This window comes from Phaenicophaeus curvirostris, chromosome Z (assembly GCF_032191515.1).
Source record: "Phaenicophaeus curvirostris isolate KB17595 chromosome Z, BPBGC_Pcur_1.0, whole genome shotgun sequence".
In the NCBI taxonomy this organism is placed as follows: Eukaryota; Metazoa; Chordata; class Aves; order Cuculiformes; family Cuculidae; genus Phaenicophaeus; species Phaenicophaeus curvirostris.
Window position 1 is genome coordinate 75,216,164 of NC_091431.1, and position 15,375 is coordinate 75,231,538.

Here is a 15,375-nt window from a genome sequence, read left to right on the forward strand (position 1 = left end):
TGAGGAATTTGATCCTCACATTGAAGTACGTGGGATACCTTCACTGAAAGCAAAATGTTTTGTTTCTTTCCCAGCTTAAATACATACATTCAGTGGCTCAAAACCTCTCTTTCAGGTGGCACACCAACATATTTAAAATGGCAATGGATATAACTTTCCTCGGCACAGGCTCAGCGTTTCCCTCTCCAATACGAGGAGCATCGGCCTTAGTGCTTCGCCGGGAAGGAGAGTGCTGGCTCTTCGACTGTGGAGAGGGAACTCAAACGCAGTTTATGAAGAGCCACCTCAAAGCAGGTTTGTGCTTTTGAAAGGTGTAGGGGAAGGGATCTGAACAGGCTGGACCACTGGGCTGAGACCAATGGCAGGAGGTTTAACAAGGCCAAATGCCGGGTCCTGCACTTGGGGCACAACAACCCTGAGCAGCTCCAGACTAGGAGAAGTCTGGCTGGAAACTGCCTGGAGGAGAGGGACCTGGGGGTGTTGGTTGACAGCGACTGAACATGAGCCAGCAGTGGCCCAGGTGGCCAAGAAGGCCAATGGCATCTTGGCTTGGATCGGAAACGGCGTGACCAGCAGGTCCAGGGAGGTTCTTCTCCCTCTGGACTCGGCACTGGTGAGACCGCACCTCGAATCCTGTGTTCAGTTCTGGGCCCAGAACAGCTGAGAGAGCTGGGGGTGTTTAGCCTGGAGAAGAGGAGGCTGAGGGGTGACCTCATTGCTCTCTACAACTACCTGAAAGGAAGTTGTGGAGGGGAGGGAGCTGGGCTCTTCTCCCAAGAGACAGGGGACAGGATGAGAGGGAATGGCCTCAAGCTCCGCCAGGGGAGGTTTACACTGAACATTAAGAAAATATTTTTCATAGAAAGGGTGATTGGTCCCTGGCAGAGGCTGCCCAGGGAGGGGGTTGAGTCACCTTCCCTGGAGGGGTTTAAGGGACGGGTGGACGAGGTGCTGAGGGACATGGGTTAGTGATTGATGGGAATCACTGGACTCAATGATCTGGTGGGTCTCTTCCAACCTGATGATTCTATGATTCTATGAAGGGTAGAAGTTTCGTGAGATATAAACAACATGCCTTGTCCTCGTTCTCGTGGGTTTGAATATGTACAGAGCATGCATGAGCACCTGGACGTGCTGCATTTGGGCGGCAGTCGCTGAACCTGCTGCACAGCAGTCCTTGACTGCCCCTTTGGTAAAGAATTGTGTTCGAGAACCAAACTCTCCTGAATTAAATCCTTGGGCTTTGTGATTTCCAATGTGAGCTGCAGACTAACTTTGATCCGGCACAATTTGTGTTTCCCCAAATTCTGCTCTATCAGTAGATATTATGCTTCTGGTTTTGAGTAATTTTGTGTGGATTTGTGGTAATTTCTACATTTTGGCAATGAAGTTTCTACTTTGTGTAGAAATCAGACTTGCCTTCGGTTGCTAGGCTCTCGCTGTCTGCAAGGGCAGACTTCGGACTCTTCACATTCTAAAGTTGGAATTACCACTTAAAACAGAAAACCACTCTCCTGCTGCCCCAAAATCTAAAGGCATTGAGGTGAGGCCACACCTCACATCCTGGGTTCAGGTTTGGGCTCCTCACTGCAAGAAGGACATTGAGGGGCTGGAGCGTGTCCAGAGAAGGGAACGGAGCTGAGGAAGCGGCTGGCGCGCCAGGGTTCAGGGGAGTGGATGAGAGACCTGGGGTTGTTTAGTCTGGAGAAAAAGGAGGCTGAGGGGAGACCTCATTGCTCTCTGCAGTTCCCCAAAAGGAGGTTGTGGTGAGGTAGGTGCTAGTCTTTTCTCCCAAGTGACAAGCAATAGGACAACAGGAAATGGCCTCAACTTGTACAGGGTTGGAGGGTTAGATTGGGTATCAGGAAAAATTCCTTCACCGACAGAGTGGTGAAGCCCTGGAAGAGGCTGCCCAGGGCAGTGGTGGAGTCTCCATCCCTGGAGGGGTTCAAAAGCAGTGTAGATGTGGCACTTGGAGATGTGGTTCAGCAGGCACAGTGGTGTTGGGCTGACAGTTGGACTGGTTGATCTTAGGTGTGTTTTCCAACATTAATGATTCCATGATACTATGATTTAGTGACCAAGTGCATGGATTAACTTTTACTAAATTTACTGATGTTTACAGAATTATTCTTTAATTAAGACAAAGAAATTCTGTCCTTCCTGTTTGTTAAGTCCTAACAGATACTGGAAAAATGCCTTACCTCAAGGAAGGGGGAACTCAACAAGAAGAGACTGAGGCCGCCTGATTAAACTGCTCATAGAATCATAGAATAACCAGGTTGGATCATTGAGTCCAACCATTCCTCTGTAATGAGATTAAATACTGAGCCTTTTTTAATCTAGCAAGCACAGGACCTCGAGCTGTGGAGCTAGAGTGGGACAAACTCAGGCAGGAATCAAAGCTCAAATCTTTAAGTGCAATTGTTCATCTGTCTGAAACAAATCACTCAGGAACTGCAGGGTTTTTGTGTTTTAAAGAAGTTTAAAATCAAACATGGATGGTTTTACTTTTCCTAATTATGATCATTTCCTGTGTTGAATTCAAAATTAGGAGCAACACAAATTCCACTTCATGTTTCTTATTAGTTGACAGTGTCCATGCGATGGATCAAAGTGCAACCGCTTTACAGCACTCTTTTAATAAGGCAGATATCGCCTGTTGGTTCTGTTCCGTGCTTGTACCACGTTTTGCTTGGAAGCAACCAAAGTTTCTGTCTCAGTGGTCTTTTCCTGACAAACCAAGCCAAAGTAGAATCATAGAAGGGTTTCGGTTGAATCATAGAATCACAGAATCATAGAATCACCAGGTTGGAAGAGACCCACAGGATCATTGAGTCCAACCATTCCTATCAAACACTAAACCATTCATGGTTGGAAGAGTCCTCAAAGCCCAGCCAGTTCCAGCCCTCTGCCATGGGCAGGTGCAGGCATAAAAGATTCCAGCATTGCGTGTGTGCTGGGACAAGTAGCCGATGCCTTGGTGTACCTGCAATGTTAGCAGCAAGCAGGGAGCAAACAGCCGGTGTTCTCATGCTTGCTGGCTTGGTGAGGCCTTGGAATCTTTACTAACACCCGCGAGTCAATAAGAGAAGATTGCACTAGATGGAAAAGATGAAGATAAGGGACACACCTGTGGAAAATAGTGGGTTGCACTCTATCACTGTAACTGCAGGATTCTCACAGGTGGGAATTCACTGGGATAGCTGTTTACTGGATATAGAAACATTATATAAGGTTTGCATCCTCTCAATAAAGTTGATCTTGCTTGTTGCCTCATCGATGGGGGATGAGGTCCGTGCCTTAATCGCTACAGGCAGGGACACCTCCCACTGGATCAGGGGCTCCAAGCCCCATCCAACCTGGCCATGAACCCCTCCAGGGATGGGGCAGCCACCCCTGCTCTGGGCAACCTGGGCCAGGGCCTCCCCACCCTCACAGCAAAACATTTCTACCTAACATTCCATCTCCCTTCCTGCAGCTTAAAATGGAAAGAAATTAAAAATGAACCTTGCATGGAGAGTTATTACGACTATGGAAAAAGGATACTTTGTGGTTTGGGATTTATTTCTTAAACACTTTTATAATTTTAATTTCCCTCCTTCTTTATTTCCTATTTTTTGCAAAAAAAAAAGATTATTTCTGAGTCGTTATTATGTTCATCTATTTTCTTTTTTCTGGCTTCTTTTTCTTTCTGTTGTTTATATCAATAGGCAGAATTACCAAGATTTTCATAACTCATCTTCACGGTGACCACTTTTTTGGACTTCCTGGCCTGTTGTGTACCATTAGCCTCCAAAGTAGCCCTGACGCGAACAAACCACCTGTGGAAATTTATGGGCCACTGGGACTGCGAGACTTCGTATGGAGGAGTCTGGAGCTCTCCCACTCCCAACTGCTGTTTCCCTACACTGTTCATGAGCTGGTACCCACACGGGACCAATGCCCCACAGAAGAATTCAAAGATTTTTCTTACTTGGAGCGAGATGAGGTGTCTCCGCAAGGAGTGAAAGGGAGAATACTCCACCTGGATCCTGTAGAAAACTCTTATTTGCTGGTTGAGGATAAGCAGCTGGTTGTGAAAGCATTTCGCCTATTTCACCGCATTCCTTCTTTTGGCTTCGTGGTGGAAGAGAAGCCTCGGACTGGTAAACTCAGTGTACAGAAACTGAAAGACCTTGGTAACCACTTTGATTTATTTTTCCTCTTTTTAATTTTTTTTAAAAGTCTAGATGAATGTGGAAATGTATATTAGGAAAACATTCTTTATGGAAAGAGTGGTGAAGCCCTGGCAGAGGCTGCCCAGGGAAGTAGTGGAGTCTCCATCCCCTGAGTGGTTGAAAAACCACTTGGTGCTTGGGGACATGGCTTAGTAGGCACAGTGGGGTTGTGCTGACAGCTGGAATGGGTGATCTTGGAGGTCTTCTCCAAGCTTGATTCCATAATGCTATGTGTTGAAGCCGAGTAGTGACTTTGATTTTCAGTAAATGTAACAGAACTGGGTTCCCAGACAGCTGAAATCTTATTATGACCAGTGTTCTGGGGGTTCTTGCAAATCAGAGCTCCTGTATTTCTGAATAATCCGTTTTAATTCGATTTTCCATTTTGCATTAAAGACATTTTAAAACCTCACACGGATGCATCAGTCTGAACCAGTGTGTAACACTAGTGCCAATTAATACTACAGACCATTTTCAAACTGGGAAAAGCAATTAATTTGAGATGTTAAAAGTTTAAAAAGCACCACGTGGCATTTAAGGAGATGCATGGCCGGTATATTTGCATGACTTTATTGACTTTAATATGATGAATATAGCTTTTGCTCAAACACGCTTCCTGCTAACATTAGAAGCTCCTCATTTGTATGAAGTATGTGAGATATCAATTGCTATTTACACCGAGGTTGTATTTTCTCAGTCAGACAGCTCTATATATAGCGTACCTCTTCTTCAGGGGTTCTTTTTTAACCCTGACACTCATCGTAATACTTATGGACTTGTGTTTACTTACCAGGAATTCAACCAGGTCCTTTATATGGGAAACTGAAGAGTGGAACTACAGTTGTTCTAGAAAATGGGGTAACGATTTCTCCTTCAGATGTCTTAGAAGACCCTATTCCTGGAAGAAAAATCTGCATTTTGGGGGATTGTTCAGGGGTGGTTGGAGATGCGGCCATGAAGCTTTGCTGCGAAGCAGATGTACTGATACATGAAGCCACACTGGACGATACCCAGGAGGAAAAGGCCAGAGAGCATGGTCATAGCACTCCAAAAATGGCATCGGATTTTGCGAAGTTGTGTAAAGTTAAGAGGCTGGTTTTGACTCACTTCAGCCAGCGTTACAAACCAGCTGCTCAGAGAGGTGAGGGGGATATGGACATCACTGAACTGAAGAGACAAGCAGAGTTGGCGTTAGATGGTCAAGAAGTAACACTGGCTGAGGACTTTATGACAATAGAAATTCCAATGAAAAAGTGAAAATAGCATTGTTATCTAACTCTGTATGGAAACGTGAAGGAGGAGGGTGTTGGATAGCAGTTGGAAATAACGTCTGGGTTTCTGGTGTCTTGTGGATGCAGAGAACCACTGTGAACTGGAAAGAGTACCAGATACAGTTAACATTGTTCTTGTAAAGCAGTTAAAAGGCATACTGGAACATCTGGGACTTGGAATAAATTCCTAAGTGGTGCTTTTGGACACCTAGCCTCCCCAGAAGCCAAATGTGTAGCCTGGCATAGCCCAGGGGTTTTCCTTGGACCACAGATTCCTAGAGCAGAGCACTGGATCGTTTGGTTTAATGCAACCCCTGGAAGATCTCTGTTCTGCGCCAGAATTTAATCTTGCCTGTTAGAAGCTTTTGAATAACATCTCTTTCAAATGTGCATACAGTATCTTGTAACTGTTACCGGATTTCTGCATAAGAGGATCAGTACGCCAAAGCTAATAAAGGGCTTATAACTCTGCCAAGTGTTTGTACCTCGGGCGTTGCTGTGCTCAGGTTGAGGAGCTCTCATAATTCTCCCTTTGTGTACGAAGTTTTCTCATAAATAAGTATAGTTTAGGCTTCCTGTCAAAAGTGAATCACTCCAGACAACTTGATTCATATAAAGCTCTGAAGCACGAGTCCTAAGTTTGCATTCCTGTTCCCTGCATCGGTACAGTTTTGGGAGTACATGCTGGAAATCTTCAGGCAGATGGTAAATAGTCTTTCCTGAAGAGTTCCTCCAAGTGCATTTTCAAAGACAAATCATCCTGACAAAAGCGAATTTCTGTTTGTAGGAATACCCCTACAGGAGGAATTTCACCTTTGTATAGCTCAGCCTATTTCTGCTATGACTTTATTTTTTCATTTAAGGGACATGCTGACCAAGTTTTATCTCCTTTTCTTACCACCTCAAAACAAACTGGAAGTTAGTGTTTCCAAAACTTTAGCTCAATTTTCTATTCAAAAATAAAACGAGCGTATTTTGAAAAATCCACCCTAATTATGTTTCCCATAGCAGGGATTCCTGAAAGTTGAAATACTTCATAGCTTTCTAATAAACACAGAGAACCCTGGCAGGTTTAATTACAGCTGCGAGAGGTTGTGTTTGTACTTTTTTTGATGGTAATACAGAAGTAAAATGAGTTGGTTTTAATCTATCATTTCCCTTCCTGCTTTAAATGTAGAAAAGCAAAGTTCCAAAGCCTGAAAACACTCCCACTCTTTGATGATCTCTCCCTTGTAAATGGTATATGGTGCATATAGACATAGATCTACTGGCATCCAAGGACAAGCCTCACCCAGACCAAGCAGGGGTGATGAGGATGTTAAATCCCGCAGATAATGTTTCTATACTCTTACATTTTCTTTGCTATACTTGGCTGTAATGAAGAAACGGTCTTCAAAGAAAAAGAAAGGAGGTATGATTTTGACCAAATTGATGAATTTAATGTCTTCTCCCCAGCCTTCAAACAGACTCTGTTTTACCTGTGGTTCCAGTAACTGAACAGAATTACACCAACATTAATATTTTGTGCTTCAGAACTAGAGGAGATCTCTGATTTCTATAAAAAATGAATACTGAGGCAAGTTGCAAACTTGAAGAACACGACTTTTGGAGCAGAAACTTCTGGATCTCAATGACTTCTTTGTTAAAAATTGAGCACAGTCTACACATCATGCAGTGGCACATTCTTTCCCCCCATATTTGTTTTTCTTTCTGAGATAAAAAAGGCAGGTGCAGGGTTCTTGACATTGCAGTCTGCTTTCTGTTGGCAAAAGCTGAGCAGATTCCAGCTATTCCATGTTTCGTACAGCGAAGGAATAACTTCCCTTGTTGACCTGACTTGCTCTGCTATGTCTGCTTCAACATGGCAACAACAAAATATTCCTGTTTCTAAGCCAGTTGTGATAGGAGGCTTAGGGAGCAACCTCAAGGAAATTCACTGAATATGACCTCTGAATGAAAAATTAAAGGGTGGAAATGAAAAGAAAGAGCAATCCAGAAGCCCATGCAACCCACCACTGCAGCTCATCTCCGTGCGGAGCTGGACAAAGCTGCTCCACAACCAGGTTATCCATCCCTTCATGGACCTACAAGGATATCTGGGGAGGGGCTCTTGATCAGGGAGTGCAGGGATAATACAAGGGGAAAATCGTTTGAAGCTGAAAGAGGGGAGATGGAGATGAGATCTTAGGCAGAAATGTTCTCCTGTGAGGGTGGGGAGCCCCTGGCCCAGGTTGCCCAGAGCAGGGGTGGCTGCCCCATCCCTGGAGGGGTTCAAGGCCAGGCTGGATGGGGCTTGGAGCCCCTGATCCAGTGGGAGGTGTCCCTGCCCATGGCAGGGGTGGGACTGGATGGGCTTTAATGTTCCTTCCAACCCAAACCATTCCATGACTCCATGATTCTGTCAAATACAGATTTTCATTCGTGTTGTTAGGGTCCGTCATACCACACAGCAACATCCTATAAAATGTTTTAGGATCTAAATCCTAAACGAGAACGGGTCCATTTGGATAAAGAATGGCAAGGGGAAGAGTGTATCAAACCAAAGCAACTGGCCAGGTCCTTTTCAAGCATTAGGTCTGGGTGCTCTGTTGCTCAGAGTTGATGTGTTAGTGCAATTTTATAGCAATTAATTCTGTGTGAGCCATCAAGGATGGAAATACTCGTGTCACATAAGCTGAGAAGAAAAGCTGCGAGTTGTCTGCTCTGTATTGAAAGCTGGATTAACTACAGCTGACATTTCTTAAACAGTTTCATAGAATTACTGAATTATGGAATAGTTTGGGTTGGAAGGGACCGTAAGCCCATCCAGTTCCACCTCCTGCCATGGGCAGGGACACCTCCCAGTGGATCAGGGGCTCCAAGCCCCATCCAACCTGGCCCTGAACCCCTCCAGGGATGGGGCAGCCCCCACTGCTCTGGGCAACGTGGGCCAGTGTTTCACCACTCTAATAGGAGAACATTTCTTCCTAAGATTTCATATCATTCTCCCCTCTTTCAGCTTAAAACCATTCCTCTCATCCTACCCCTGCACTCCCTGATCAATAGCCCCTCCCCAGATTTTCTGGAGCCCCTTTTCAGTACTGGAAGCTGCTATAAAATCTCCCCAGAGCTTATCTTGTTCAAAAGCCCAACTCTCTCAGCCTGTCCTCGCAGCAAAGGTGCTTCAGTCCTGGGATCATCCTTGTGGTCTTCTCTGGACCTGGTCCAACAGATCCATGTCCTTTGCGTGCTGAGCACGCCAGAACTGAGCGCAGGTTGAATGCAGGAGTCCAGGTACTTATTGATGTGTCGGTGAATATGGGTACATTTACTGCTGGAGTTAGGTGAAATTCCTGGTTTTTTGATATAATGTGTTTTAGCATTGTCTCTTTTCTTAGCAGCCCCATGTGTCTTTGCTTACTGGGCTCCCCTCTTATCTCAGTCCGGATACTAAATGACTTCATAAATCTGACTGCTGGTGAGACTTGAATTAAATTAATGGGAACGTGTGCGCCAGGAAGGACAGAAAAATTTGGACCACAAATTGTTTATTTTCTGAATTGCTTTATCTTTCCAGTAACCATTCGTTAATTACCAAAGAACAAAATTCCTTTGCCTCAAAGTGTGTTTGCCTGAGCACAGTTTGTCAGACAGCAGGTGAGGGACTCTGGTCTGGACCCATAGCGACCGTGAAGGTGTTTTAACAAGTTCTGGGTATGTAAATCAAGATAATTTTCATTTTTTTAGCTTTGAATAACTTATTTTTTAAATTGTTCTGCTGTCCTGGAAGAAAGTTTAGTTCCTTTATTTAGCTGGTGCTAGCGGAGAGACTTGACAAACTGTAAAAGAAGCTTTTTATGTTATGGGAAAGAGCAGAGGGTGGGAAATAAGATGTGAAGGGTTTTTTAACAGCAGAGATGTGCCTGAGTTTTATGTGTAGCTCATGAAACTCATCCAAGGGGGTAAGGGTAAATCTTCCTTGTGCCAACATCTTCATGAGCTTGTGATACAGCTTGAGATATAAGCTACCTGCATGGTCTGAGCGTGGTGCAGTCTGTGATGAGGATGGAGAACGAGATCGAATCTGGGTTCTAAATCCAAGTGGGAAAGGGATCCTTGATGCTAGGGGTGGTTCAGCCCTTGGTATCAGCTGCTCCCCATGTCCCATGTTGCAGCTCTTCATGTCTTTGTAGAATAAACACAATCTTCACTTGGGAGCATTGTTATTTTTTTTTTAAAACAGACTTCTAAACTTTTAAAACAGACTTCTTATTCTAAAATAATTTGCTCTTACTGAATTGTGCTCATTTATAAGGAAAGGTTATTAATTATTTACCTCATATGGTTTCATTCTAGAAATCTAACTTCTGGTGAGGTGATAGGACGGATCCAAGTCTCACTCAAATCGATGGTTTGGCCCGTAGTCACTAGAGCAGCTTAATGCATTTTTTATTAATAATAAAAACATATTGATTCTGATCTTGAGGTAGAACAAGCTGCAGAAATTCAATCAAAGTCAGATTTTGGAGACGGAGGTGGGGATGGATGCTAAACCACAACATGTTAAATTGATCCTGCTGGTAGCAGTGTTTGATATTTGAAAATCAAGTGAGTTCAAAGGAGTTTAACTGGTTGGAAAAAGCACCATTTTGTTGGACATGGTATCCTTATAGCCTTTCAGATCAATGTTACAGGCTATGAAGGTTCTCCCCAGGACCAACTGTTGCTGGAGATGTTTGAGCTTGGATAAATATGAGGCTGCAGCTCACCATCTTCCCTAAAGAAAAACCTACCTGGGGTCACCACAGTCCCTTTCCAGTTCCAGATCAGTCCTTTTGCAGAATCATAGAACAGAATGTCCTGACTTTGAAGAGACCCACCAGGATCATGGAGAACTTCAGTTTCCTCACATGCTGTACTGGATGTTAGAATCATAGAGTCATAGAATAGTTTGGGCTGGAAGGGACCTCACACCCCATCCAGTTCCACCCCCCACCATGGGCAGGGACACCTCCCACTGGATCAGGGGCTCCAAGCCCCATCCAACCTGGCCTTGAACCCCTCCAGGGATGGGGCAGCCACCACTGCTCTGGGCAACCTGGGCCAGGGCCTCCCCACCCTCAGCATTAAGAATTTCTAATTCCTAATGTCTAATCGAAATCTTCTCTCTTCCAATTTAAAGCCATTCCCCCCTCTCCTGTCACTCCAGGCGCTTGTAGACAGTCCCTCCCCTGCTCTCCTGGAGCCCCTTTCTAAAGTATCTCCAGAGTCTTCTCCTCTCCAGGCTGAGCAACCTCTACTCTGTGAGCCTGTCCTCAGAGCAGAGGTGCTCCAGCCCTTGTATCGTCTCTGTGGCCTCCTCTAGACTCGTTCCAACAGTTCCATATCCTTCTTCTGTTGGGGATTCCAGCAGTGGACATGGGACTCCAGGTGGGGTCTCACCAGAGTGGAGCAGAGGGGCAGAATCCCCTCCCTCGCCCTGCTGGCCACGCTGCTTTGGATGCAGCCCAGGACACGGGTGGTTTCTGGGCTGCGAGAACATGTTGCTGGCTCCTGTTCAGCTTCTCATCCCCAGCACCCCAAATCCTTCTCCTCAGGGCTGCTCTCAATCATTCCCCAGCCTGTATGGAAGCTCTGGATTGCCGCAACCCAGGTGCAGGACCTTGTCCTTGGCCTTGTTGAACCTCATGATGTTCTCACAGCCCCACTTCTCCCGCTGTCCAGGTCCCTCTGGATGCCATCCCCTCCTTCTGGTGTGACACCTGCAGCCCTCAGCTTGGTGTCATCTACAGACTTTCTGAGGGTGCCCTCGATCTCGCTGTTGTGGGATTTACTGTGTCCCCAACACCCACTGCACATGGAGGCTTGTGGACATGGAGGCTTATGGACACCATGCCAAGCTTGGGGCTCCAGAGACCAACGGTAGCACCAGCTCAGTGGCTTGGGCACCCCTAGGTTCTATGATTCACTATCCAGTTGAGCAGGACAGCACCATGATTGCTTTATGAACCCCAAACCAGACCTATGTGTAAATCCAGAGAGCTACCACGACGTGTACAGTACATCTAAGATACCTAATTCAGATCTTGGCAGTGTGCGCTCGCAGCCCAGGAACCAACCACGTCCTGGGCTGCATCCAGAGCAATGCGGCCAGCAGGGCGAGGGAGGGGATTCTGCCCCTCTGCTCTGCCTTGGTGACACCCCACCTGGGGTGGTGGCTGCCCCATCCCTGGGGGTGTCCAAGGCCAGGTTGGATGGGGCTTGGAGCCCCTGATCCAGTGGGAGGTGTCCCTGCCCATGGCAGGGGGTGGAACTGGATGGGCTTTTCATGATTCTGTGATTCTTTGCAGATTTAATACACGCTATAGAGGTGAATTAATCATACCACGCTTAACCCAACCACTGTCTCATCCATGAGGATTTCCTTAGTATTTAATATTTTCTTCATATTTTCAGCTGAATTCCTCTGCAGAGTTTGCTTTTTGTAGATGAGATGATGAGGGAATAGGAAAAAGCAGTTGCATTTGTGGGTGTTGTGCATTTGTTGGGGTTGCATTTGTAGGGCTGTGCACTTAGCGAATCATGAAGGTTGGAAAAGACCCCTAAACTCATCCAGTCTAACCATTAGCCCAACCCCACTGTGCCTACTGGACCATGTCCTCAAGTGCCACGGCTACACATTATTTGAACCCCTGCAGGGATGGAGACTCCACCACTACCTTGGGCAGCCTCTGCTAGGGCTTCACCACTCTTTCCATGAAGAAATTTTTCCTGCTATCCAATCTAAACCTCCCCTGGTGCAACTTGAGGCCATTTCCTTTCATCCTATGGCTTATGACTTGGGAGAAGAGACCAGCACCCACCACACCACAACCTGTTTTCAGGGACCTTGTCGGGGTTGCTTTTTGTGGGGCAGTGCATTTATGGGGTTGCATTTGCAGAGCTTTTATCTTCTGGGAGTTGCATTTGTGGGGTTCCACACTTCTGCGTGATGCATTTGTGGGGTTTCACATTTCTGGGTGTTCATTTGAGGGGTCCCACACTTCTGGGGACTGAATTTGTGGGGTTCTACAGTGATGGGCACTGCACTTGTGGGGTTTATAGAAACAAGATCATTCACTGTGACTTGAAGCCAGAAAATATCCTCCTAAAACAACAAGGGAGGAGTGGAATCAAGGTTATAGACTTTGGGTCCAGCTGTTTTGAGCACCAAAGAGTCTACACTTACATTCAGTCCCAATTTTATCGGGCACCAGAGGTAATTCTGGGAAGTCGCTATGGGATGCCCATAGATATGTGGAGTTTTGGCTGTATTCTGGTGGAGCTGTTGACTGGATATCCTCTTTTTCCTGGAGAGGATGAGGGAGACCAGTTGGCTTGTATGATGGAACTTCTCAGAATGCCACCTCAGAAGCTTTTGGATCAATCCAAGTGAGCCAAGAACTTCATCAACTCTAAGGGTCATCCTCGCTACTGCACTGTAACTACGCATGCAGATGGAAGAGTGACCCTTAATGGGAGTCGATCCCGCCGGGGTAAAATCCGAGGTGCTCCAGGGAACAAAGACTGGGTGACAGCGCTGAAAGGCTGTGACGATCCCTTGTTTATAGAGTTCTTAATGTCTCAGCTGGGATCCTTCAACACGCATAACTCCGAGTCAAGCTTTAAGGCACCCTTGGATTTGTAAACAAACACGCAAACCTCCCAGCACTGATAAAGCCTCCACTAAACAGATATCCAGCTACACAAGTTCTTTCACAGGAATAGGTTCCAAGTTGCCTCCTGTAGTTGGAGTAACGAGTAGGCTGAGAGCGAATTTAACATCCGTCTCCAATGGCAGCGCACCTCTATGTACTGTGCTACCCAAACACGTCAGTTAATAAAGAACATCTCCTCAAGCTCTGCCTGGGCAGGGTCAGGCTGGACATCAGAGAAAAATTTATCACGGAAAGGGTCACTGGGCACTGGAACAAGCTGCCCAGGGAGGGGGTTGAGTCACCTTCCCTGGAGGGGTTTAAGGGACGGGTGGACGAGGAATTAGTTGATGGGAATGGTTGGACTCGATGATCCTGTGGGTCTTTTCCAACTGAGTGATTCTGTGATTCTGTTTCACAGTTCTAGGAGTACATTTGTGTGGTTTCACAACAATGAGGGTTGCACTTGTAGGTTTTTAAACTAACGGGGGATACATTCGTGGGGTTTTTATGCTTCTGGGGGTTGCTTTTGTGGGGTTTTACACTTTTGGGGGGTGCATTTGCACAGTTTTATACTTGTGGGTGTTGCATTTGTGCACACGTACACGAATGGGGTTTGCACTTATTGGGTTTTACACTTACAGCAGTTGCACTCGTATAGTTTAACACTTCTAGGGTGTAGGTTTATAGCGTTTAATGCTTCTGGGGGTTCCATTTGTGGGGTTTTGCGATTCTATTGCTTGCATTTGTGGGATTTCATTTTCAAGTTTTACATGGCTGGGGGGAGGGGTGCATTTTCAGCTTTTGGCCTTTATAGGGGCTGTGTTCGCAGATCTACCTCTGGGCAGAGTCCAATGGGATGAGGTTCAACAAGGCCAAATGCCGGGTCCTGCACTTGGGGCACAACAACCCTGAGCAGCTCCAGACTAGGAGAAGTCTGGCTGGAAACTGCCTGGAGGAGAGGGACCTGGGGGCGTTGGTTGACAGAGACTGAACATGAGCCAGCAGGGGCCCAGGTGGCCAAGAAGGCCAACGGCATCTTGGCTTGGATCAGACACGGCGTGACCAGCAGGGCCAGGGAGGTTCTTCTCCCTCTGGACTCGGCACTGGTGAGACCGCTCCTCGAATCCTGTGTTCAGTTCTGGGCCCCTCACCACAAGAAGGATGTTGAGGCTCTGGAGCGAGTCCAGAGAAGAGCAACAAAGCTGGTGAGGGGGCTGGAGAACAGGCCTTATGAGGAGCGGCTGAGAGAGCTGGGGGTGTTTAGCCTGGAGAAGAGGAGGCTGAGGGGAGACCTCATTGCTCTCTCCAACTACCTGAAAGGAGGTTGTGGAGAGGAGGGAGCTGGGCTCTTCTCCCAAGGGACAGGGGACAGGACAAGAGGGAATGGCCTCAAGCTCCGCCAGGGGGGTTTAAGCTGGACATTAGGAAAAAATTCTTCAGAGAAAGGGTCATTGGGCACTGGCAGAGGCTGCCCAGGGAGGGGGTTGATTCACCTTCCCTGGATGGGTTTAAGGGACGGGTGGACGAGGTGCTGAGGGACATGGTTTAGTGTTTGATGGGAATGGTTGGACTCGATGATCCGGTGGGTCTCTTCCAACCTGGTGATTCTATGATTCTATGATCTCTTAAATAGTCGCAGTGGCGCTTTTGGAGCGTGTTTTTCTGGGGGGGCCGTGAGTTTTTTGGGGACTGCACTTGCGGTCCCGCCCGCGCGGGCCGCCAACCACACAAACAAAGCCTCTTAACGCGCCCGCCCGCGCCGCCAGCGAGGGGGCAGTGGCGGGGGGGGTGGGGGAGCCCCGCGCGCATGCGCAAAGCCGAAAGGGGCGGGGCCCTGGAGGTGGCGCATGCGCAGTAGCGGGAGGGGAGTCCGGCGGGGGCGCGCGCGGGGCGGGCGCGAGGAGGGCGGAAGCGGATGTGGCGCGCGCGCGCGCGGCGCGGCGGGCGGGACCCGGATGTGGCGCGTGCGCGGCGGCGGCCGGAGGTGGCGGCGGCGGCCGCGCAGCGCGGGCGGCACCGACGACGACAACAACAACAAACAACAACAACCAGCGCCAGCACCGCTGCCAGCACCGAGGAGGAGGCGGCGGCGGCGACAGGATCCCTCCCCCGCCTGTCCCGGCGGCCGCCGGCTGAGCGAGCGGAGGAGGGCGGGGGGGCGGAGGCCGGGCCCGCGGGGCCGGGCTGAGGCGAAGGAAGGGCTCTTCC

The 15,375-nt window shown here is 47.6% G+C and overlaps 1 protein-coding gene across 1 annotated transcript; it reads left to right on the forward strand.

Moving 5' to 3' along the window:
• On the forward strand, positions 1-6,373 carry ELAC1 (elaC ribonuclease Z 1). The gene is made up of 3 exons (XM_069881019.1): positions 1-294; positions 3,714-4,181; positions 5,014-6,373. The coding sequence occupies exons 1-3, from the start codon at positions 138-140 to the stop codon at positions 5,475-5,477; spliced, it is 1,089 nt and encodes a 362-aa protein (XP_069737120.1). The 5' UTR covers positions 1-137; the 3' UTR covers positions 5,478-6,373.
• Positions 6,374-15,375: the final 9,002 nt, after the last annotated feature.